Source organism: Battus philenor, unplaced genomic scaffold (genome assembly GCF_028537555.1).
Source record: "Battus philenor isolate CCGP_79_NKW_IND1 unplaced genomic scaffold, ilBatPhil1.0.hap1 SCAF_6, whole genome shotgun sequence".
Lineage (NCBI taxonomy): Eukaryota > Metazoa > Arthropoda > Insecta > Lepidoptera > Papilionidae > Battus > Battus philenor.
Genome location: NW_027181726.1, coordinates 13472351 through 13498532, shown reverse-complemented (window position 1 = coordinate 13498532; position 26182 = coordinate 13472351). Strand labels below are relative to the sequence as shown.

At 32.7% G+C, this 26182-nt stretch overlaps 1 protein-coding gene across 1 annotated transcript; it reads left to right on the top strand.

The window, feature by feature from the left end:
• Positions 1 to 290: 290 nt before the first annotated feature.
• Positions 291 to 24581, top strand: w (eye pigment precursor family transporter white). Its single transcript, XM_068773999.1, has 13 exons — positions 291 to 594; positions 8545 to 8773; positions 9449 to 9687; positions 12794 to 12865; positions 13635 to 13814; positions 14323 to 14480; positions 15545 to 15725; positions 16448 to 16624; positions 17373 to 17504; positions 18714 to 18942; positions 22836 to 22941; positions 23456 to 23627; positions 24358 to 24581. Exons 1-13 carry the CDS (start codon positions 511 to 513, stop codon positions 24457 to 24459), a joined length of 2061 nt encoding a protein of 686 aa, XP_068630100.1. The 5' UTR covers positions 291 to 510; the 3' UTR covers positions 24460 to 24581.
• Positions 24582 to 26182: the final 1601 nt, after the last annotated feature.

Here is a 26182-nt window from a genome sequence, read left to right as displayed (position 1 = left end):
TTAGACATATTAACTTTTTATTTTTTACATTACATATTTTTTTTTTTGGCGAGAAAGATTTTTTTTAATGTAATAAATAAGATAACAAGATGCAGCGAAATGGAGATGCAATCGCAATATCATATTGTGCTTAAACAAATTTTGATGCATACGAAAACATCTCGACTAATGTTAAATAAGTTCAACACGAGTTATCACTGAATCAACAAGGATTGCTTGAGGAACAAACAGAAGTTGTACCCGAACAAAGAGATAGCCTGTGTGAAATGTGAGTTGAGCGATGACGGAAAGATGCTCAGTGGTTAGTCTATGCCCGCAGTACTGTGTATACCGCTTAGTCCAACGCATTCGCCGCGCCGCGCGCATGTCAAAGTTCCCGCCAAATTGATTTAAAAAAAAATTGTGAAGTTAACGTTTTAATTAAAAAGAAAGTATTAATATGATAGTGATATAGTTTAAAGCTTTAAGAATATTTAATAAAAAAAACTTGTATAATAATATAAAATAAAAATGACTGCCGGATCCGAAGAACACGAGCCTCTAATTTCTTCATCGGTGGACAATCAGCGTGTAACATATAATAATTCGCCACAGGTGAGTTATTTCATTATATTGAATTAGAATTATTATTTTAAAACTTTACGCACAATATTAAACAAAATGGTCTTTATTAATTTTATTAAATACAGTACGACATTCAAATTGACCTTTAATTATGTATTATTTTAGTAGGTAGGTATTAATATATTCCCTGTAATTTCACCGCTATTTATTGTTAAATTTTATCTTTGTTATTATTTTTATTTCGTCCGATGAATAAAAATTTTATTTGATTGACGATTTTTCATTTAATAATATATTTAACTTTTAAATAAATAAAAAACTAAAAGAATGTTTCCGACGACCACATGGAAAGATATTAGTTAAACCGGTTTCAACACATCGTGGTAACGAATATATTTTTGGATCTCGTAAATTAGAATTGCAAATATAAATAATAATTTCTTGCTCCTATTTTAATGTAATAATTTGTGTTCGAGTGGTTGAAAATGATGTTCCTTAAAATGAAATTATAATAATGTTTTGATTTCATTTAACAGATTCGTAAAATAGTTATTAATAACAAATGTAAATATCGATATTGTTAATATATAAACTAGTAGAAAATATAAAAAAAATCGATAAGGATGTCACGTTATATTTGTTGAGCTGTGGATATTTATTAAGGAGTAATTATTTTTAGTAGAACTGGTTTAAATGTTGCACAATCTGTAAAAGTAAAAAGTCCGCTGTTACAGTAACCGCAAGGTTGAGGGTAGAAAAATACGGAAATTAAATTAAGCTTTACACGGAGAAAGGCAATGAAATGTACCGATGGCAAGTAACCTTATTATTCCTTATTTATTATGGTAACTTAACATATTAATCGTATCACAAAACATAATTTTACTTGAAATGCTGTCTATTATTCCTGTGTTTATTCATTACTATTTATTTGCCGATGATAATAATTTTATTGCCGAGCACAGCTTCTAAAAAAGCCATGGAGGGAACTATGATCAGGATTTATCTACAAGATCAAATCATAAATGAGGAGATCCGTAGACGAATGAAAGTAACTGAACAGATGTCTGCTTGGATCTTAAATTTCTTGAGAGACGACGGTAAACAGCTAAGGACATCTATAAAAATGGTGAAAAAACAACATTGCTAAATTCATCGAAATATGCTGCATACAGGCCGCTTCCACCCGATCATTTTAAAAATATTTGGAGGTGGCCTATTTCCAACATTGTCTTAGGCATGATGAAATTCTATTCACCATTAACTAATGCCGAATTCAATCATTCCTTTTAGTGTTACTTACTTTACATCGCTAATTTACTAATTAAAGATAAATAATCTACAACAATTATCGTAACCGCAGAGCTTTCAACAAAGTAATTTCTTACTGCATTGGTTATTTTTATTGAACACTATGAATCGTTTAGTCTTCGTTCGTCTTCGTTTAGTATTAATCGCGTATTTATAAAACCACATGGGTTTTAAAAATACGCGATTTAGTGCTTCAAAATATTAGTAATAACATTTTAAAAATATAATAAAATGTCTATTTATTTGATGCTTCAGAAACTAGTCTTAATTTTAAGAGATTTAACTTGTAAAAATTGAGAAGAATGTAACAGAACAAGGTTATCCGTATATACTTAGATATCATTAATTTAATCGTTCAAGTCAGTGTACAAGTAGAAAAAACCGAACGGAACCAGTTTTTTTTACGGCCGTAGCTTTCAAAGCTCCGATATAACCGGGTAGGATCGGAAGAGGTCTTGGCATTGGTTATATTTAAAGACGAGCGTAAAAGTTGTTTTTATTATTATTATACTTCAGTAATTGTTTAATACACAAGTCTGTATAATATAAATAGAAATAAAACATCATCAAGGAATTGTAAATTTTAATAATAAGTTTAAAATTGTCAAAATCAATCCGATCAATGCTCTTATATTGGTTGATTCGACTCCGACCTTTACCCATCTTCATAATGGCGCTTTTTTAGTTTATTTATAGACACATTAAAATAAGGTTTTAAAATAAATAAGCCGTTGAAAGTCGTTAGATGTTAAGAACACAATTAGGACGATAGTATTTTTTCTGATTTGTGTCTTGATCTACTTGTAATAAAACTTAAATGACATTGTCTACTATTTTATTTAAAGATGTTCAATGTCCTTTGAATGAATGACCTAATGTTGTATATAATAATTAAAACAAATTATACGTTATTAAATTGTATTATTATAAAGTGAATAAGCAAAATGAAGGAAGTCGAAGAGGCGGTGAATAGCCCACATAGCGCTCAGTACAGATGACTGCTTACTGATAATGTTCTGGAATGAAGACCACGGACCTGGACAACCATTGACAAGAGTTTTGACCAATATGTGACCTTGTTAACGTCGTTGTAAAACGTAGGATGCAAGCCGCAATGCAAGACCGGATCTGTTTGAAAATTTATGATGGAATTCTTTGTCCAAAAAAAAACTAAAAAAAATAATATCCTCAGTTGTGATAAAAAAAACATGTTAAACATTTGAAGAATAGAGAATTTTGTTATATTATTACTATAATTTTGCTGAATTAATTAAAACAAAAAAACAATTACATTAATTTATCATTAACGAACCAGCATATCTGTTTAAATAATGGTGTGATTATTACGTACAAATATTTTATTAACAGTAAATTATTTTTGTCATTATTGTTAATACATTTATAAATATTTCAACCTGCGTCGCTGTGCCTGCGAGCCTGCTGAATGTGTAAATGCCATGCCATGCCATGTAAGTCTAGAAAAAATAAATCCAATTGTATACTGCCTTAAAGCGCGAAATTTCTTCATGATCTGTGTAAATCCGTCATAATTGCTTATTGTTGACATTTCTTACTGATTTATAACACAGACCTTTTCAATAAAGACATAACCTAGTTTAAACGACGGCGATCAAGTTGCGGTATCCTCGGCACGCCGAAAGATTTTTTTTACCGCATAATATTAAGTGGATTCTAATAAAAAAATTACAAAAATAGTGATAGAATTTTTTTCATCTTTCAACATTAAATTTAATAACAATAACTATTTGCTTATAAATTATTACCCGTTATTTCTCTCTTTAAATATATAACGCTAGAGTATATTATAAGGCACTATATCGCCATTTGTAGTAATTTATGTGTAAATAAAAATGAACTAAAACTTTCTGTTGGTCTGTTATGCCACTAGACATTTATGTTCTAGCTATAGAAACAAAGTTTTATGTCAAATGAGATGATACGGAAAGGGCTCACGGTTCTGGAGTAGAGACCAGGAATCGGAAAACGCATCGTAAGATGACTCCACAAGGACAGGCGTCCTTAACAAGATTGTTTGAAGACGCTGATGTAAGCCGTGTCCAGTCGGTCCTGTAGGAAATACATGGAACATGGCTGAAACGATGACGAATATATTGATACAGATAATACTATTAAATAATTTTACTGAGGCATGTTTTATGTGCATTTCACTTCACAATCTTAACCAGAGAATGAAAATTATATAAATAGATCTTAAATAATTCTACGCGAAGTAAATCACGGAAAAATTATGTCTACTATTTATATTTAAAGATGTTCAATGCCCTTTGAATGAATGACCCTTTGAATTTGAATTAACAGATATAACACAGACCGTATCGATCTAGATCGGCCGGTTCGTCTAGAGGTAACCGAACAATGATACGGTAAATTTCTTTCATCCTGACCTATTTGTGGTAATCGTTAACATCCTACGTGTTAAAGCCGCGGCCCGGAAACCACTAAAGGCAAATTAAGAACTATACAAATATAGTGTAGTCATTTGTGAATGAAAAGTAATATTCGCATCTCATTAAAATCTGTTTTAAATTCTTGGTAAGAATTATAGTATATTTCCCTTGGATACGTGTTTAGATCTACTGCAAAATTCATTCAACTTTTTTTTTTATAATTGTCTTAATACTTCGAAAAAGGTTTTTATGAAAAAATAATCCATAGACGGCCACTGCAAAGCATAGTATATGAAGCATATGACGATCACCACAATGATCGGTCTTGCACTGCGTGCTACCACCAACTTTCTGCGATTTTAATTATATGTCATCGGATAACCTAGTGAGAACCCTATCCACGTCGCATTTACAACCTCGAGGTCGCCGATCGAAAATCTTTTGACCCGAACGGCCGAAAGATGAGCAATACTTCGAGTTGCGTTCGTGATTTTGATTCTTCTGTGGTTTTCATTTCCGTAACAAAGCTCCGAGCATAGCTTTCTCCATTGCTCTCTGACTGATCTTTAGACTTCTCAAGAATCAAGGCATTTGCAATGTCGATAATGAAATCTCAAGGACAGTCGTCAAGTATTCATGTCATGTATGTCATATGTGTTCACGTTGGAAAAGCATCAACATGATTTATTTGCATACCAGAAAATCGAACTAACAATATATTAAAACGCACTGCAATAAACACCGTGTTACTTAATTAACTTTCTTTTATTAAGTTCCATTATGAAGCTAAGGCAGGATAACGTCTATCGATTCAGCTAGTAAAAGATCAAATAATATATTCTCTATAACCTTAAAACCAATAGAAACCACGACCTATTGGTAACTTTGCACATATATTAATATAGTATTAATCAGCATAACAACGTTTCTAAGAGGCTATATATCGAGATTTATTCACACGGTTGCTAGCACGTTGACTTGTTTATGCAAATATAAATTGTATGGGATAGACATTTACCTTCAACCCACGTTAATTACGAAATTTTTATTCGAAATAAATTTATTACGTTTTTTGAAATATAATTATTCATTTTTAATAATGTTTGTATAAAAACTTTATTTAAATATTACTTGACTATACGTAGAAATTTTGAGTAAGCTTTTGTGTTAATATAGTTTCTTGACATTACCATCAGCAAAAATGAGAATTTATTTAAGTACAAAATAAGATTATGTAAAAAGATAATATTATTAAAACAGAAGCTTCGGTATCCGTCTCACAGTTTTTATTTACATTTTATGTAGATTAAATTGAGTTGACAAATAGAGAAAAATTAAACATGTAATATGTGTCTTCAGTATTCACGGGTTTCATCTTGTATAGTCAATGATATTAACATGCTACGAAAGAATGTTTGACACAAGAAGCTCGTTCAATTTTGTATTGCTAATAATGTACATTAAGTAACAATTACTGTAATACTTTTAGTGACTGTTAATTACATAGATTACGATGAAATGTTTAGATATAGGCGATAGACACCCACTACAAGGAATAGGTCACCTTTAAAGATCATCACCATGACCGGTCTTGCGTTGCCCCCGACTTTTCGCGTCTTTAACTACGTCGTCGATCCACGCGTGTACCAACTAGTGGTCACCACTCGAGAACCTTCCATTGCGTGAGCGATGTGCTCCGCCCACTGTTATTTCAAACTAGCAATTTTTTCACCTGCGTTGGGTTTTTCTGCCATTATCTTCATTTCCGATTCGACTTCACAGCGTTACTCCGAGCATCGCGGTACATTTTCGGCAAAAAACTGTAGTGTATAGTTATTGTGTTTCTGTTTGAGGATGCTGTTGCTATTAATGTTACTAAATAAAGCTTGACCACAATCTTTCTTTTTTTCGCCCACCACTGTCTTAGTTTCGTTACATCAAAGCGAAAGACAATATTCCATTACACGAAAATTCAGCCCAAACCTTAGTTTATAAATAAAAACATTACAATTACATTTTGGTGCATACTAATAACACCTTAAAATCACTACTAAACAGTGGAATGTTAAATACGTTGCTCGCATGACTTTCGCAAAATTTTTGTATCGTTAATTCTCGTAATTGCTGATTAAGATTTTCCCTTCCGATATTTTAGTATAATGATAATCTGAAATTTCGGTTTCGAGAGAAAGTACGGATTGAAAAACACGATGCGATTATTACAGATTTACAAATTTTGTATTATCCTTTTTTAAATTGTTTGTATGAAAATGATTTTTATATAGACAGCCTTCGTAAATTGTGACAGGGATTTTTTTATAATGTAATAAATAAGTAAAATGGACTTTGAAATGAAAAGTAAAATAGAATAAATAATTATATATTATGTCCTCTACATTAAAGTAAGGAGGAAAAAGTGCACTGCAAAAGGTGTTATACTAAAGTGTAGGCGATGCGTTACAGCTAGAATATTGGATTATTTGACGCTGTTCGCGCTTATACTCAAGAATCTAAATTTCATTTGCTTTGTCGATTAAATATACAGGATTACTGTTTATACCTGTAAAAGGTTTAAAGAGAATATATATATTTGTTGTCAATTAATGTACGATATACTCTGTTGAAAAATCAATTATTTCAGAAACAATTAATATCGTTTTAATTATATAGTCAGAAAAGACGTTTTCAAAATTCAGATTACATACTTATTAAAATTAAATATTGTTTACTATCTGTCCCTGCAAACATTGTATAGACAATAGTTATTATGCTTTCGCATTTCAATAGTTAAAATAAAAATTAACACATTTCAAAGTGAAAAATTTATACCGGTCGATTGGAAATAGGTTTCGTATATAAATACTATACATCTCTTTAATGTTTTTACATCTATAACCAATCGCCCTGTACACGGTATGATATATTAGGTTTTGCAAACAATATTTTTTATTATATCTATATATTCCATGGATAGAATGTGCAATAAAGATTTTAGGAATAGTATAACAAATAATTAGGTATTTGGACGGCTTCCGAAACCCGCCGCTGACAACAGATTATATCTATCCGCGGCGATTTGTCGGAGTTTCGTTTGTTAGTACAATGCGCTTGAAACGCGACACTTCGTGCGGTGCGCCGGCCGCCTATAATTAATACCCTAAAGCATTACCTAACAGAGGCCCTTCGATTTCATCGAAATTGTGTCACGTCTTGAAACCTTCGCTACAAGCTCGATATACATATTGCTTGACATTGGCTTCTTTCCGCTGTATTTTTCTTATGAAATTAGGGTCACAAGCACACTGATCTGCTAGCAGGTATATATTATTGGTAATCCAATTCTAGACGACTAATCTCATAAACACTGTTTACTGGTTTTCTGTTCTTTGTAAGGATTTTTGATAGTCTTGATGTCCAAGTAACTTTTAAATGCGTTATACGGCATAACTTTTTTTAAATTTAACCAGAACTTTTGTCTTTTATTTGTCTCTAATTGAAGGTAGTTCCTGATATAAAAATAATTATTGTGAAAGTTTAATAGTTGAAGTGCGCAGATAGTGGTGGAACTGTGGGTAGGTTTAACGTATTTGTAAAGTATTTTGTATAATCAATTAAAAGTCTTACAACTAAATGTAATTAAATGTAAAATTTAAAGTATACTGATTTGTTGAAAATGAACGATCTTCTATCTCATACAGCACATAACCGTGGACCATTGTACGTAGACTCGGCAATATTCTACATCAAGTATTTATATTAGAAATAATCCCACTTAATTACAAAATCATTTTCATTATTAATCCCAGGTTCTATGAATGAAATATTCCAACCACTAACTCTCGTTTTTAACTGTTAGCATAATAGAATAATTTTAGGAATATAAGATAGAATCTTAATATTTTAACGTTTTTATTTCTTCTTAAAATAACGTCCATTTTTGATTGTATGCAAATCATACAACAATAAGCTCTATAATCATTAGAATAAATGTGATTACTAATTATAAACACCTCCCTATTCCCGTGAAGCCGAAGCACAAGCGACAGATCCGGTTTCACTTAATGTGATTTGGCCAGGCATTCTTTAACCTCCGTGGGGTTAAAGTCCAATAAATAAATAATTCCGCTGTAAACAAATAAATATATCAACTTTTGTTACACCACATTGCCATATCATAAATCTGTCGAAAACCACACATGTTTTTTTTTTTTAATTAATCATAGCTAATTTCTTTTAATAGGATGGCAGCTCACCAAGTGGTTCACCACGAACAAGTGGTGGCGAAGTGACATTGGCAATACCCACTCGCAACTATGGTGCGATCGGTGGTACGGAAAAGGTTACATACACCTGGGGCGACATCAATGCATTCGCAACAGAGTCCAGGTCTCGTAATAGAAGGTTTTGGAACTGCTGGAAAACCTCCTCCGAACGTATGTTCCAGCAGAGAAAACAGCTGTTGAAAAATGGTAAGTGATAATTTTTTTATCAGATATACTATGTCATATTTTGTTTTAAATATTACAGCTTAAGCAGCTTATCTATAAAGCGATAAACTTTAAATAACAGCAACCTCTCTTCTATCTCTCTCTCACAGATGAGCTAAAAATTAATGTAGCCAAAACATCTTGTCTTAAATTCGCCGGACTATTAACAATAGTTAATAAAAAACATTACCAATCGCAATTTTATAAATAACGCAGTAACATTCATCTGTCTCTTCTACTTAAAATGATACGACAAAAGTTGTAAAGATTAGTTAAAAATGCGCTTAAATATAGCTATTTTGTAAAAAGTGCGGATATAACCAAGTCTATTTTTCTTATAATACGATCCAGTGAATCGTCATTATCTGATTCACTGTCAGTTTCTGAGTTTCTAAAATTAAATATCATTTTCTAGCCTTCACTCTGCTAGGCGAATACAGTATAATACTTAATATTTTTAGTAAAAATGATTATACACCAATTCCTGAGTTTGAAACCTCTGAATAAATTTGTGACTACTTATGTTGTTAAAACGCATAGGCCTATTAGAAGGATAATCATAAATACTTTAATTTCCAAATTTGAATCATTTGTACGCTCCGGGAAAAAAAGTTTACATATTAGAGTCATTTGCCAAAAAAATGTTTTTGTTATCAGTTAATGGCGCTGCTCACTCCGGTGAGCTGCTGGCGATAATGGGATCATCGGGGGCTGGTAAGACGACGCTCCTGAACACGTTGACGTTCAGGACGCCAAGTGGTGTCGTGGCTAGCGGCACCAGAGCACTCAATGGGCAGCCAGCCACGCCCGAGGCCCTCACTGCGCTGTCGGCGTACGTGCAACAGCAGGATTTGTTCATCGGTACTTTGACAGTGAAGGAACATCTGATCTTCCAGGTGAGAACCTCTTCCCAAAAACACTTTTGCATTACATGACATGGCTGTCTCCCAAAGGTTTCCAAGAGAACCTCTTGGAAAGGGCAAGCATGAAGCGTCTTCCGATGACCTTAACAAGGTAGTCTGTCCATCTTGGTGGACGTTGTACGCGGCATTTGTCGATACGTGGTTTCCACTCCGTAATCTTAAATAAAAACACTCTTATTCTGCCATTATTATTGTCGTTATAATCAAAGCTTTTGGAAAACAATGTTACAGGTAAAAGTGAAAATATTAATTATCTCAAAATTTTGTGTATGCCTCCAAATTTTCTTAAAACGCACGTATAAACTATAATTTAAATGTATTTAGACACAGATGACTAACCGAAAGAAAGGTCAGTAAATGACCATGACTTTATGACGTAAAGGAATATAGACATTCCCAGATTGTCATAATTTAAAGAATTTAAAATTTTCTTACATATTCAAATTCTTTTAAGAGAGTTATACAATCTATTTTTGTCGAAATAACAATTAGCAAGGTTTTATAGGCATTTTTGCGATAGTTACAACCTATAGAATATAAAAAACAGTATATTTAAAAAAATTAACATTTCTGATATCTTACCATCTAAACATATAAGATCGTAAAACAAAACTAATCCGTTAAACGAAACTGAAATTGTTTCAATATTCGTTCCCCTATGTTGTAATTTATCCGTATTTAAGCAAAAATGAATCGATTATTTATTAACTACATTCATCATATCTAGTCCATCTATGTCATCTTCTATTGCATTGAGAACCATTGTAATATGTCCCGGTTTTGCATTATATATAGTTTGTTAATATTGCTGTTTCTGTTCTTCTTTTAGTATACCTAGTTTGTAGGAAGAAAATCACATGATTCTGTTTAATATAAGCGCTTCAACCACGTTTATAATACGTATCCTCCATAAAAATTAAAAGAAAATTGTTTTGTGGTTCTATTTCGGATAAATTAGGAGAATAAAACATAACGTTTCCTTTATTATTTTAATATCTGACAGAATTATCACAATAATTGCCTTTTATTATTTATTATATATTATATATTATGAGTTTTATATAACATTTAATTCAGGTATAGTTTGTATACTTCGTTGGTATATTTATATCAGTTTTATTGTCTTTTACAATTTATTTAGTTATCTCAACTACCTTCATTAATTTACCTTAAAAACTTTCGAGTCAAGAATAACCTTAATTTAAGACACCATTTGCCAATAACTGGGTTACCTGGCTTCCAGCAAGAGATGAAATATCATCTCAATAACGATGTAATACATTTGTCGATTATTGTTACACACAAATGAATATAGAATGAAACCACAGTATTAGATTACCACAAATATCATATAATTATATCTGACAAAGGTAATGTTACTATTTATTGAAGTGTAAACATGAGCAATGGTTCAATAATCGAGCAGTGGTGGCCCAGTGGTAGAGGACTGAGACTTGCTGTACATCGCGAGTTCGATTCCCTGGATATAGTCTTATATATAATTCACATTTTGTGCATTAATTATATGGAACTGCGACTGCTCACAAATTTCCAGAAGATGGTAGCAGCGTAATACCGGACTGCGATCGTCAACCCGCTTGTCAAGCGTGGCAATTATGGTATATCCTCCCATAGATATCTTTGGGTGAGACATAAGCCTTACACGACGAGAAAATATTACTTTAAAGTTAAAAAAAATGTGTTAATGAACGTTCTCGCCGTTACCACTGCATAGACAGGGACACTGCATATACACTATAATTAATTTTATGATTATTATTTATAAGCAAACGTGATACGAGAGGATGTCGCCGTTAATGCATACATTTTTCATCTCGCCTCTATTACCGACGAAGTTACGAAACTAGTTTCTAGTCCTTATCATAATGGACAGAGATACCTGTCCGTCGTGTAAGCGCTACACGTTCGTGATGAATATGCATACTTAAATACACTAATAAGATTAAATACAAGTACGCTCTGCTGGTCTATACACATTTTTACACGTATGTATCGTGGGGGTCTTTTGTGAATAAAAATGTTTATATATGTTTAATACATCGCACTATACTGCATACATTTAGGTAATTAACTAAGTGTTAACAAGATTTAACAACTCGTATGTTCTCACTCGTCTTTTTATGCTTTATGGGCGAAGCATTCGACCTCTGTCTCGCCTAATATTAAGAGATGACGTGGTCTAAGATGATATATGCATGCCTAGAAGAAACTTATTTACTATTGCTTTGAATTGTAGGTTATTAGGTATTAGCGAAAAGCTTAGTGCGGGTGGAAGGAACTTCAACGTGTGTCTTGTTGTCTGATAGGAAGGAAAGAGATGAAAGAATTATTCAGTGTATACGGATAACCATGAAACCTTTTCATCGATGCTCGAAAAATTGAAGCTTAGCGCTCACCAAACTATCGTTACCAACCCGCCTCTTGGATCGTCTTTTCATTTTTTGAAGCTCGTATCCGTTTAGGGCTCTTTGACGGAATCGATGTCAAGCGCTTTCCAAACCAGATGGCAGTAGTGATAAAGAGTCAAGTTAATGACTTGAGCTAATCAGATCTACCCGCAGGTAGATGATCGGTCTTTAACCGTCTACTTTCCCTACAAGCAGTATTTAGTCGAAGTTATCTGGTTGTCTGCGAACGTGTGTAGCTAAAATAATTAAGGCTTCATTCGTAACACATCCTGGAGAGCCTAGATTTGTGCGTCTTGCGGTCTATGGTGTGCATAATATTTTTCGCCAACACCTCATTTCAAAAGCCTCCTTTCTTTTCTGGTCTGCATCACATGATTCAAAGAATTTTTTCGATCTTATCGGATTCTTGACATTATGCTAGCAATAGCTAATGCAAGCAGGTAGAGATTATAAATACCAAGGGTAAACGACATTTTGATATTGACAAAAAAGAAGGAAATTTTACTACGATAGAAAATTGATTTTTAATGCACATAATGTACCTAAAATTTAGTATTAAAAAATGAGGACACAAAAATAGTACGTGGCGATAAGCAAAAGTAAATGTTTTAATTGAAATAAAAAATAATATATCGATTCATTTTAAACAGGCTTTGGTGCGTATGGACCGACATATACCGTACGCGCAGCGCATGCGAAGGGTCCAAGAAGTAATTCAAGAGGTGAGTGACATTTGCTCTTAAAATTAAGAAACTTGAATAAAGAATGTTTTTTTACATCCATATAACGACACTGCTTATCTGTACGAAAAGTAATAAATAACTTTAAATGACTGCTACACCCTCAAAAAAATATTTTCGGCTATCGGGCGTATAAATTTCAATGTATAGACGATAAAGGTGTTAAAGAAAAAATTCAAATGTACGATCTGATCAATTTGATTTTTACTGACAAAGCATATATATTGTATAAGTAATTGATGAGTTTAATTTTTTATAATGTTGTTATTTCTTAAGATTGACGCTGACACTAGATACATGGTTATGCAGTTTGATTGGAAATTAGTAATTTCTTATATATTAATGTATGGTACACTCAGAAATCGGCTTTTTAAGTTAAAAGCATAGTTTTTTTTATTAACTACCTCGTTTTAATAATAACAACTAAGAAAGTATTTTTTACATTTCTTTGAAATTTAATAAATTTGTGTATTGTTAAATAACTGTCAAATTTTCATGGTTTCTTCACCCTTTTTATAACTTTTATTCTGATTTTTGAGACATTTATAACAAACCATTATAACGTGTTTGCTCTTACGCCGTGACATTTACATGTTTTGGCTAAACACGTTGTTTACTTAATATTGAGCTATTTAAGTAAAATAAAAGGGTGAACCCCTTATTACCATGTACCAAATCATTCATCATCATTTTTATTTATAAATAATCAATTTTTATTTAAAAAAATATTTATTATAAAAAATATTCGTAGTTGGCACTGTCGAAATGTCAGAACACGGTAATCGGCATCCCTGGCCGATTGAAGGGCATATCAGGCGGCGAGATGAAGAGACTGTCTTTCGCCAGTGAGGTCCTCACAGACCCTCCGCTTATGTTCTGCGACGAGCCTACGTCCGGACTTGATTCTTTCATGGCTCAGAATGTTATTCAGGTATGTTTCCGATTCCTTCAAATGTTTGATATATTCAATAACTTTTACATACGTTCTTAGTAATAAAACTTATCAACTATTTCAATAATTGCTTCTGTAATCCATAAAGTGTACGATTTTTTGTATCCACACAATTCATTGGTACGTTATGAGAAAAATGCAAAGAGAAACAAATTTGATACAAACTAGAATTACATTGTATTCCTGTAACAGTATCCTTCCCTTTAAATTTTCAAGGATTCCAAACACGCTGATCCGAGAAGATACCGCAACAAACTCTTACGGATTTTTTAATACAGTAATAAAGCAATTCGTTCCCCTGCTGTATTATATTAAAAATCCTTAACGCTGTGATATGATTGTTAAAGCGAAACACTAGGATAGTATAATGTTTAATTATAGAAACAAACTTTATAATTTTTAATTTTGATTAAACAAACTTGTTAACGTATATAATATACATAGAAACAGTGCAAAATGTAATCCAATAATTGTTACATTTAAATAGGTATTGAGCGGTCTGGCTAAGAAAGGCAAAACTGTCGTATGTACCATACATCAGCCGTCTTCGGAGCTTTACGCCATGTTCGACAAGCTGCTTATCATGGCGGACGGTAGAGTCGCTTTCCTAGGATCTCCTGATCAGGCCAGCGAGTTCTTCAAAGAGTAAGTAGACATCAACATTGTTTAAACTTTTTAAAGTTTAATGAATTAGACATGTCTTTAAGATAAAGCGGTATCTATATCATAAACTTTTCGTCAAAATTAATATAAGCCTAACATCAATTAATTGTTCATTACTTAGGATTTATTATAGTCGTATAAATTACATTTTACATCCACACGAATACATAGAAACATAGGCATATATAAGGGGGACCGGAAAATAATGTCGTTGCTGTCGACATATTTTACAGAAAAACCAATTGATTTTTACCGCTCTGGCATTGAAAATTTGTATAGTAGATGAGAAAGATTGTTGGGAATGAAGGTGAACATATTGTTGATTAGAAATACAACTTGTTAAAAATGTTGTCGTGTAAATTTAACTTAAGAAAGCGACATTACTTTCCGGTCCCCCTAATATATACAACCCGCATTTATGAGTGAATTTGTATTTATATATAAATTCTATAACTAACTATCCTTTTTATTCCTATCTGTACATAATGATTTAATAAATATTTTTTACATTCTGTACTACATGTAGACAGAAGTCAAGATCCGAGTAGGTGTATAAAAATTTAAGAAAATTAAAAGATAAAAAGAATGTCATCTAAGATCAATGCTATCCATCGGCATTAAATGTTTTACTGTGTTAGAGCGCTGGAGGCACTTAACCTAAACCTCTTTACGGTGACTACGCCTGATGGGTCGTTTATCTGTGCTTACTGTAAGCAGGCCAAATTTAATAAAAAGAATTATAGCGAAAACAGTACATATTTTATATACATCACGTAAACTAAAACCATTGCTATTAGTCTGACAGTTAACGAAAGAAGCAATGTATGAAGAGTAAACATTTATATGTTTACAAGGATTTAATGCATCTCATATAAAAGTCATAAAACGCATGTAGATAACTGTACTAAACTTTAAAGGGGTTAATAAACTATTGTTAAAAATACGTATGTATGTGTTCCGGTGTCAAGAACATTTTAGAAAATTTTATTCATAAACTTTTGTAAATAATATTGTTTACTTACTGGGCAATTTGCATTTAAACTTAGGTTAGGCGCTGCTTGCCCGGCGAATTATAACCCTGCGGACCATTACATTCAACTACTTGCCGGCATACCCGGCCGGGAGGAGACCACAAAACACACTATCGACACTGTGTGCACCTCTTTTGCAAAGTCTGAGTTGGGTTGTAAACTTGCGTCAGAAGCTGAAAACGCCATGTATCGTGAAGTAAGTATAAAATTCAATCTCATCAGTCTTTTAAAATCCATATGGTACAATCATCAATCATTCAGCTATAAAAAGAAATCATTATATAGTTTGTTGGTTATTCTGTTGAAAGAATGACCAGAAATAATGATTGCAAAATGATTGGTTTTTCTATATATTATAAATAGATTCTTACATAATTAATCCTGAATACGAATATAATTAAGTAAAGGGGTTATATTAAGTGAAGAGGTAATTACTGATCTTTATAAAGACAAAAGATATATTTACAATCGTTACTTACAGCAGTGTAGTGTAGTTTACGCAACCCTTTAATATAAAGATTTATTTAAGTGTAACGACAATATAAACAATATTAAGATTTAATTTCAGGTTTATTTTTAGTTATTTTAGAAAACTAAAATGGTTTTAACAGTTTTTCTGATCTCATAATCGTAATATATGACGTAAGACATCCGCTCACAAGGTGGGTAGACAATTATGTTTTAGTTTTTGTTTGGGTAGATTCTTGAAGCCGATCGCTTCTTACCTAGTAGGCCTATTGAAAATATAACGCGGAGGCCTTCGTCCAGCGCTTGCAGGTCCTACAGCTTATATGATGCTGATGCGATGTCTTAGCTTTTGGATTGGTCGATATATGCATACGAATATTGTCATTATTATTACCATAACTCATGTTTATTCTACATTGTTCGGGTTTAAAGTATAGTTCGATTACACAGAGAAAGATTTCGGGCGGCTGGGCCGACGCCCCGTGGTCAAGTGTAGCGGCCATCAGAGCGCGTCGGTCGCCGTACAAAGCGAGCTGGTGTGCGCAGTTCCGCGCCGTTCTCTGGCGCTCCTGGCTCTCTGTCACCAAAGAGCCCATGCTAATCAAAGTCCGCTTCCTACAGACTGTCGTAAGTATAAATAATTAATCTATGCTTTTTTACTAAAAGAACAGACGGAAAAAGGTTTAAGACTCCTTCCAAACTTCCCCATATGATTAGTAACCATCACTCTGGCAGTATGCATAAGGTGGATGACTGAAAAAAGCATACATATACAGGTTGATTGGTTATAGATGTGGTAGCTTAAAGTAACTAATAGGCACGATGACACATACAATTTCGTGAATAACCAAAACTACATCTAGTTACAGGTTAAATAGCTGTATTAGTAAATAAATATAATAAATAATAGTCGTTTAAGTTGGGTATTATAAACATGTTGTAAATAAAGATAAGTTAAATATTCTTTATTTACATTAATTTTTTATTTTTTGTCAGCAAAACGTAAAATGATTACATGTGCTTAGAAAACTCAACTAATGTGATTAGGGTACAAAATTATTTCTATAGTTTTAGAACTACTATAATATTAAATAAGATAAAATTTTGTTCAAAGATTTGGATTACTAAATATAAAATTTAATTACTGTTTACTATCTGTCTGCAGACTATGTACTGTCAGAAGTTATTTGTCTGTTGCATTTCAAAATGCTTTAATAGTGAGACACTTTATACAGGGTGATTACAAATAGGTGTGGAAAATATATAATGTACATACATAAAGGTGGACGAGATTAGACTGGTATTCAAGATATCTTTCAAATTCATTCAAGAGTCACAAATTTTAGATTTTTTGTTTACCATAGTTAATTTTCAGATGGTATCAATTCTTATTGGAGTAATATACTTCGGGCAGCATCTGGACCAGGACGGTGTAATGAATATAAACGGAGCCATTTTCATGTTCCTCACAAACATGACCTTCCAGAATATCTTCGCTGTTATCAACGTGAGTAAACTCATAACGATTCATTTTATCATTTCTCAAACTATAAATAAAGAGATTTACCTTTGTTATTAATCAGTCGCGTCCCAATAGGAAAACAAAGTGTTACGTATTACAGGGTGATATATTATTAATATAAAATTAATAAATAAATCTGTTGATCGATAAATGTTGATGCAACCAACGAGTTCTTTTGACAATTGTCAAACGCGCAGAGTTCAAGGCGAACTGTCAAATATACGAAATTCAGGGCGAATTGCCAGTCGCGCAGTTTTAATATTGACTATATTTTCTGAAATATGTCGAATTTCTAATCAAAAATCTTAGAGTGAAAATTAAATTCAATAAAGTCGTTTTCAAGTTATGTTGTTATCAAGTGATACATAGATATACATATATGTGTGTATACTTTCTAATTGTTCTCGTTAACATGAAAATATTATAATGGTTCTGTACATTTAAATCAAAAAACGAATTTAATGTGATGTTAACTAAAATGCATATAAGTCTCGTGTTAATATTTGGAAAACACTAACCTTACGCAATAAATTTCACAGTAAGGCGTGTTGCAGTAGATAACGTTGAGACATCAAATTTGATTTCGGATTTATGATTAGATAAAAGTTATATATAGCAAACACTATTTAATATCACATAAAATATCTACTTTTATAAATATTATTAAACAGTGATTTTCCTATTTTATTAGTATTTCTAAAATATTAAATATTTTTAAAAATGTTAATTATCGAGTTTGAACAAAAAATATGGTCTGTAAAGTGACACAGGAACTTTTTAATATGTACCGAAGTAAATATCGAAGCATGAAAATTAAAACGTAGTAACTAGCTCTATGATTACTTTAAATATTTTTATCAACATGCTGATTTTTTTGCATTGTCTAGTGTATGTCCCATAGCTGTATAATAAATTATGAATAATTTTAAGATTTAACTAGCAAACACTTTAATGGTTTTATATTTTATATATATACATTTATATATTTTACTTTTTTTGACACTGGTAAACATTTACATGTTGGTTACTAAGTTTTCGTTTCCTTGCTTCGTATAAAAATAGATGTCTTTTTTCTCGATTACAAATATAACTTCGGTTTTACGTTCCAACCATGTACTATATATGCTATTACACTGCCAAAGTTCTTTAAAATAATAGTCATCAGTCCTTTTAATAAGGAGTTGGTTCTCGTAGGTGTTCTGCTCGGAACTGCCGATCTTTATCCGGGAGCACCACTCGGGCATGTACCGCGCGGATGTGTACTTCCTGTCAAAGACCCTAGCGGAGGCGCCGGTCTTCGCCACCATACCGCTGGTATTCACCACTATCGCGTACTACATGATCGGACTCAACCCCGCGCCGGAGAGATTCTTTATAGCGTCCGCCCTCGCTGCTCTCATCACTAACGTCGCTACATCTTTCGGTAAGTACTTCTTCTTTCTTATATTCACTGATTTTTGGTGCCTTACAAACATTTCTACAGCATTTACAGGTTCTTCCAAATCAGGATACAGACTGCAGTGCTCCGTGTTGATTATAACATCATCAGCTTTAGAAATTCGTTTAGCTTTACTCATAAGGAGACAATCATTATCATGTTAACCGATAAACACTGCCAAGCGTAGAGGGAGGCAAAGAACGCTACAGTGAATGCATCCAACGACTTCAGATGACCTTGATAATGTCTTCAGTTTACTTGTATGGAACCCACCCACGCTGCGTCCACCAGCTCATGGTCGTCATTCAATATATTATTATTGGTTCAGTAGCCGCAATAGCACAGGTTGCACCAGCGAAGATATCTATGGAGAACATACCATAATCGCCAAGTTTGGCAGGCCTATTGGCGATCGTCGTACGCTGTATGCAGAGGACGCTGTTGCCCTTTTCTCAGAAGCTTATTTGAGTGCAATGGAAATCCTATGTAATTAATGTATACAGTGTGAAATATTTAAAATTGTATACCGATAATTGAACCCAAGACCTACGATCACAAACTAATTCCGCTAGGTTACCACTGCCCAGATATTTATTATTTCATACATAATCACGATGTATTTGTAATAAATCATTATCATAATTATTATTCATGTAACGCTATTAATGGGACGATACAATCAAACCGGCATATATACCACAATCGATTTTTAATATATCGGTTGAGTAAATTCTTTATAATATTACGCAACTATTTTAATATCATTCATGCTCAAATTTTTAAATAATATTTTAGACATTTGTCGCTAATTGTTTTACCTAAAAAATTAACTTAATGGTCTAAATAATTAAAAGGAAATTTCATAACGTTTTGTAATTCTTAGAAAATATGAGGATGGCATTTAATATGTTTACGTAATCGTTGATGGTAATAAGATACAATTAATGGAGGTAAAATTTAAAATGTTGTTCTAGACTTTTTATTATGGTACTTCACAGTAATACATAACTTATATAATATAGAGATTATTAGTAAAAATATTAACCTTTCGCTTCTCTATAGACTTTCTCAAGTACATGGGAAATTAAGCAAACCCATTTCCCTTCGTAAATAGGTCTAATGTTAGATAAAGTAATATTAAAAGTGTGAATCGTGAATTATGATTATACACATCGAATTTTATTCTCAAAAGTGAATAGACGTAACTTCTCAACATTACTTTCATTAATCATGCGATTTTCGGATCCATCGCGTTGTGAAGACTCGCGTAACTGGTTTAAGAAGGACTTGCGGTACATTCATCTTCTCTCCAGTCTATAAACGCCCATTTCTAGACATAGGCCTCCCCCAAAAATCTCCGCCATTACCAGTCTTGTGCTGCCTGCATCAAGCGACTTCCCACAACCTTAATTATGTCGTCGGAACAACTAGTGGATGGCTTACTCACGCCGCGACTATAGACCCGTGGTTGCAGTGCGTTAGCACTGACCAGACAGACTTCTTTACCTTCCTAACTAAGTTTTGAATGATTCTATCAATGTTGCTTCGGAAGCCTGTTCCAGAAATGAGCTGATGTTCGCTCTTGACATCGCTAAAACCTTCAGCAATTAGAGAGATTTCGTTGTTATACCTCTCGCTCCTACCTCCAAAGTATACAAATTCAATATTATTTTTTTCCTAGATAGTTCATTGACTAGGTCTTAATAAGTAAGTAAAGGACCAATATTTAACCACTTCCGCACATGCAGTGGTAGTCGTGCAACAAAGTTCACCGCCCGTCAGCCCGCTGATAAATGCGTATGCGGCAAACAATGCGAATTACACAACTGCCACCGTTAAACCACTCAACACGTGTTCCACCCCTCCACGGGGCATCTTCAAGAGTTATGTTACACCGATTAGTGCCAAACACGACTACCACTGCATCTGCGGAAGTGGCTAAATATTGGTCCTTTTCTTACTTAGAATGGACTTCCGCAAGGTAACGCCTGATTCCATTAAATAGATCTTAATACTTGTTTACTATATTTGTGTAGTCTATGTCATAAAACTACTATTACTATTGTTCGTAAAAGATGAATAAAAACTTGCTCGGTAAACCGGTAAACCCTTAAAACATTGGTGTCTACTGTAACCTAATGCAAACTACCTTACTATATCGTCGAGAAGTTTTTGTCCTAAAAGTGAATAGAGAATAATAAATAAGAAATAGATTTCTAGTGCCTATTTGGATTCAGTTGAATGTTTGACGTAAAATATCACCTAATAAAAAGATACTTTTGATTAAAATATTAGTGATTGCGAGTGAGAATGCCGTCCCGTATATGACGCAACGACGAGCGAGTTTCCACGGCCAAAGTTGTGGTCCAACGATTGGTATTTGAGTTATAATTGTTACGAAATGACTAGGCCGCTTTTGAGGCCCTTTAAGTTAAAACCAAGGCCAATGCGGAGATTCATATCTCCGTTATGAAAATATAAACATCATTCAAAGTTAATGCAACAAACAGTTTTGTACCATTTTTTTACTAGCAAAACAAGACACAAAGTAAGACAGTTAAAAAAATAGATTTGTAGGATTTTAACATGAGTTTTGGTATGGTATTTAAAATATTATGCTATTTCAAATATACTAACTTCAAAAACAACGAAATAAATTATTCAATCACTCATCATCAAAAGAGCAAAAAAAAAAGAGACACAGTGTTAGCGATTCTATATTTTGATTTGATACGGGAAACTCAGATTTTTTAGATGTTCAAAGAAGTGATACCTTAGTCTTAGAGGTTCAAAAAGATTAAGGTTGCGTTAGTGACAATGCTATACATAATGCTGCCGATGCTCAAATATGATTCTAGCAAACATTGACTCAATAGTAATAATGCAACGACATAAATAAAAAACTGACTTTTTCACTATCTATTGGATTCACGCGTTACTTTGCGGAAGTCCATCCTAAGTAAGAAAAAGGACTTATATATAGCTACTTCCGCTATGTAGCAGTAGTCGCGCAATAAAGTGCACCGCCCGCAATCCCGCTGATAAATGCGCATGCGGCAAACAATGCGAATTACAGAACTACCACCGTCAAATCATTCAACACGTGTTTCACCCCTCCACGAGGCATCCTCAGGAGTAATGTTACACCGATTAGTGCCAGCAAGCACTCGGTGTTTGGCACGACTGCTGCTACATAACAAAGTAGCTATATAGTAGCCCTTTTTCTTAATTTTATTCACTAGTTTATCCCAAGAAAATAGCAAGCATCTTGCAGGATGTTGATATAACTCTGTATAGGAAAGTTATATCATGTATCGACTGTCCTTAGTACGTTATCGAATATGAAAAGACTACTTAATAGCCATCCTATTATTGTTTAAAGTTGTTTTTCGCGATATTTTCTAATTAAACATTTTAAACTGAAAATTTCAGCCTAAATATCAATTAATATTTATTATATAGATTACAGCAGTAGGATTAAGGTCAGCGAATAATGTTATCTAGAAAACGTCTTTAAAGGGTCATCTAGTAGGCTTTTTCAGATTTGATAGTGTACACACATATATACACCTTTCCTGTGGTAAAAAAATGTAAAAATGTTTGGAAATGACATGTATCGTTCTAATTTTAAGGAAAAACATTGTTAATAAAATCATCAAAAAAATAAAAGCCCCACCGAATTTCTTGTTAGTCCTTTTCAGTATGTGCTGCGTCAATAACTAACTGGAACTTAATTTTAAGCTGAAGATTATAAGTGATTATTATGATTTCATATAATAGAGCTGTTTCGACCTTGACTTTGTTTGGTTAAACGTTTTGAATTTGAAATAATTATGAGAAACCAAAAAAAACCATATACACATTATTTCGTTTTACAGGTTACTTGATATCGTGTGCCAGCAGCAGCGTCAGTATGGCGGCGTCTGTTGGACCTCCCATCATCATACCTTTCATGTTGTTCGGTGGTTTCTTCCTTAACTCTGGGTAATTATTTTTCAATAGAATTAACTATTTAACAATCTACGTACTACTTCCATAACCTATACGTTGCCTGATATACAAAGTTTATGTATTGATTCCGCGACAATAAAAGATCATGATCACGTAGAATGACAGCAATAGTTTTGATGGAAATATAACAATGACATTTTCGATTTCTTTTCTTTTATTACAACATATAAACGAAATAAATAAAAAAGAAACAAAACACAAAGAAAATAAAGGTTGTTTGGAATTCGCGACTGATTGAATCTTTATGTAAAACCCAAATTCTTTTAAGTTTTTTTTTTATTTCATTTCATAAGCAATATTTATAGTCGATATTTATTTATTTATTTTACACTTTTTGCAATGGCGTAATGTGTATATTTGTATGTACTAAATGTATCATATTCTAAAGTAAGTTGTATCTATTTTACGTCTTGAGTGATAAGACCGGCTTATGTACCACTGCTGCATAAATTGTTTAACTTTTATTTATTAAATACGTGAATTTCAGTTCGGTACCTCCATACCTGGGCTGGATCTCGTACCTGTCTTGGTTCCGGTACGGCAACGAGGCGCTGCTCGTCAACCAGTGGTCCGGCGTGGAGTCCATCGACTGCACGCGCGAGAACTACACCTGCCCCTCCTCCGGGCAGGTGGTGTTGCAGACGCTCAGCTTCTCTGAGGTACGACTCCTAATAAAAATTATCTATAGTTATTAGGCTATCATTATCATGTCAATGGAAGGATGGAGGATGGCGAATGATACTGAAAGCAATCCGCTTCCTACCGGTCATATTGGCAAACTATGTGGGAGGCCCATGTTCAGAAGTGGACGTCTTATGGCTGAAATGTTGACGGTAATGATGATCACAAGAAAATATGTGACAAGTGTCTCTCAAATTTAGTAAACAATTTATCTTGTCATATCATCAAAAAATTGTATTCTACCTGTGGATGAGATGAATAAACTAAAAAAGATTTCGTATACCAACTTTCATCAACAATATTATAACCGTTACATCCATGTAATACAACTCTTAATGAATATTTAAAAAATATATTTTTACGAACATAAATAAAACGTTAAAAAACAGGTAAAGAAATTTCAAAGCATTTTTGTTTAAACGGAAATTTTGAAAACTGAATAAAAATGCATTAAATTACATATATCTCTTACACAGTTACAAAATTGAAATAATACAATCGAATTAATCATGACTGTAAAACCTAACGAGTACAAAAGATATAAGAAAACACTCTTTTAACTTTACTGTATGTACTTTGTAGCATAATTTGGCCAAAATACGCCGCCATATCAATTTTAAATAAATTATTGAGTTTATTTAAGTTTATTATATAAATATAAATCAAAAAGCATTGTTTTAAAAAATGTTTACTTGTTAATAATTGCAGAAAGATTTCACGATGGACGTGGTGAATATGGTTTTGCTGTTCATCGGGTTTCGATTCCTGGCCTACCTGGCGCTTCTCTTCCGCACGCGACGCGCAAAATAGGCCTATTATTTCTAATGCATCGAAAAACATATAATTATTATTCTACGTATTATATTTACCAAAATATAATTTAGATGTATAACGATATTTCTCTCTTGTCAAAATAAAAAAAAACAGCTCTGGCTACCATAAACATTGTGAATTATCGATCCATGTATCGATTATACGATTGCCTTTTTAGCAGCACATTATCACATTGTTCTGATTAATTAATCATTTCTCCACTTAAAACATATTTAACACAATAATCCAAATAAATATAAATAATAAATACATTCTGTATTTTACGTATAAAGTAAACCACACTGGCTGGAAAAGTCGAATGTAGCACAAGAATTGTTCGAAAATATATAAATCTTGCAAAAATTTATGTTGTATGTTTTAATAGTTATGTTATATTTTAACTATAATATTAATTAGTTAAAACGACATCTATCTATAATTATAAATAACACTTGATAATATAATCATAGTAGTGGCGAAACTTTTTCGGATCGGGATGTCAAATTTTGTCACATCACTAAAGCATGTAAAAAAAATCTTTAAGTTAATTATTTCTTAAACAACATTTAAAATTCCAAAATCAAAATATGAAACAATTTAAAAAAATTATTCTACTTATAAACGTTGTCAGTTTTCAAAATTAAATTTTTAATTATTAAAAACTGACTCTGACAGTTATGAGAGACGAGTATTTGAGATATGATTTTTTTTACTTTCCATGACGCCTGTCAACAAAAAATGAGTCTACGTAGCATTGACACTCTTGTTATAGTTTCGCCATTACTACATTATGATGTTATTTTATAATATTGTATTAAATAATATGTTTTTTGTTTTTACTAAGTGCATTTATGTGAAAGAAATGATTCCTAACCGATTTTGTACCTGAGACAAGGCCAGTTCCCTGCACGCCGCCGGGGTTGCGAAGGTCCGTTGGCAGTCGCTTCGCGTTCAAAACAGTGCCTTAGCCATATTATTATAATTTCGTAATTAAAAATCGTTTTGTCTGTTATTATTTTCATAAATAATTTGCTAATATAGTTCTTGTTCCGTTTATAACACTTGAATGTTTAATATATTATTTATGATTCATTATGGCTACAATGCTTACAATAATATAATTGCACTAAAGTAAAATAAATGTTAAGTAAATCTACCATTTAAACGAAAGTTTTTGTCTAATTTTACAGTTAATTTTAAGTAAAATGTGTAGTTGATAACTATAAACATTTTTTTTGTAATAACGTTTTACAATGTATGCAATATACATAATTTATGTTATCTATGATATTTTTATATTTTTTAATAAATAATAATAAATCGTTTTAATGAAAGAATTTTTCGGCATTGTAATAATTGTGTAGTGCCATGTATAAAATTTGAGTTGATTATATTTCAGTAATTTAATTATACTTGTTTCATTTTGTCCTAAAACGTATTTATTTTTTGGACCGGACTCACGCTCCTGTCCAAATGGCATTTAGAGATTCAGCGGGTTCGAGGCAGCAGGTTGCAAAGGACATCCAGCCTAAGACCTGTTTTAAGATAGCAAAGCTAAAGGGCACAGGGGAGAGCCTCGGTTCGGGCCACTACATAGTACAATTTTAACCGATTGGGAGGACGCATAGCTCTTAGATCGCTTCGGCGGATGCTCTATGGAGTGACTTCATTTAGGAACCCCTCGAAGGCACTCTGGGCTGTCATTTGTAGATAATAGCTG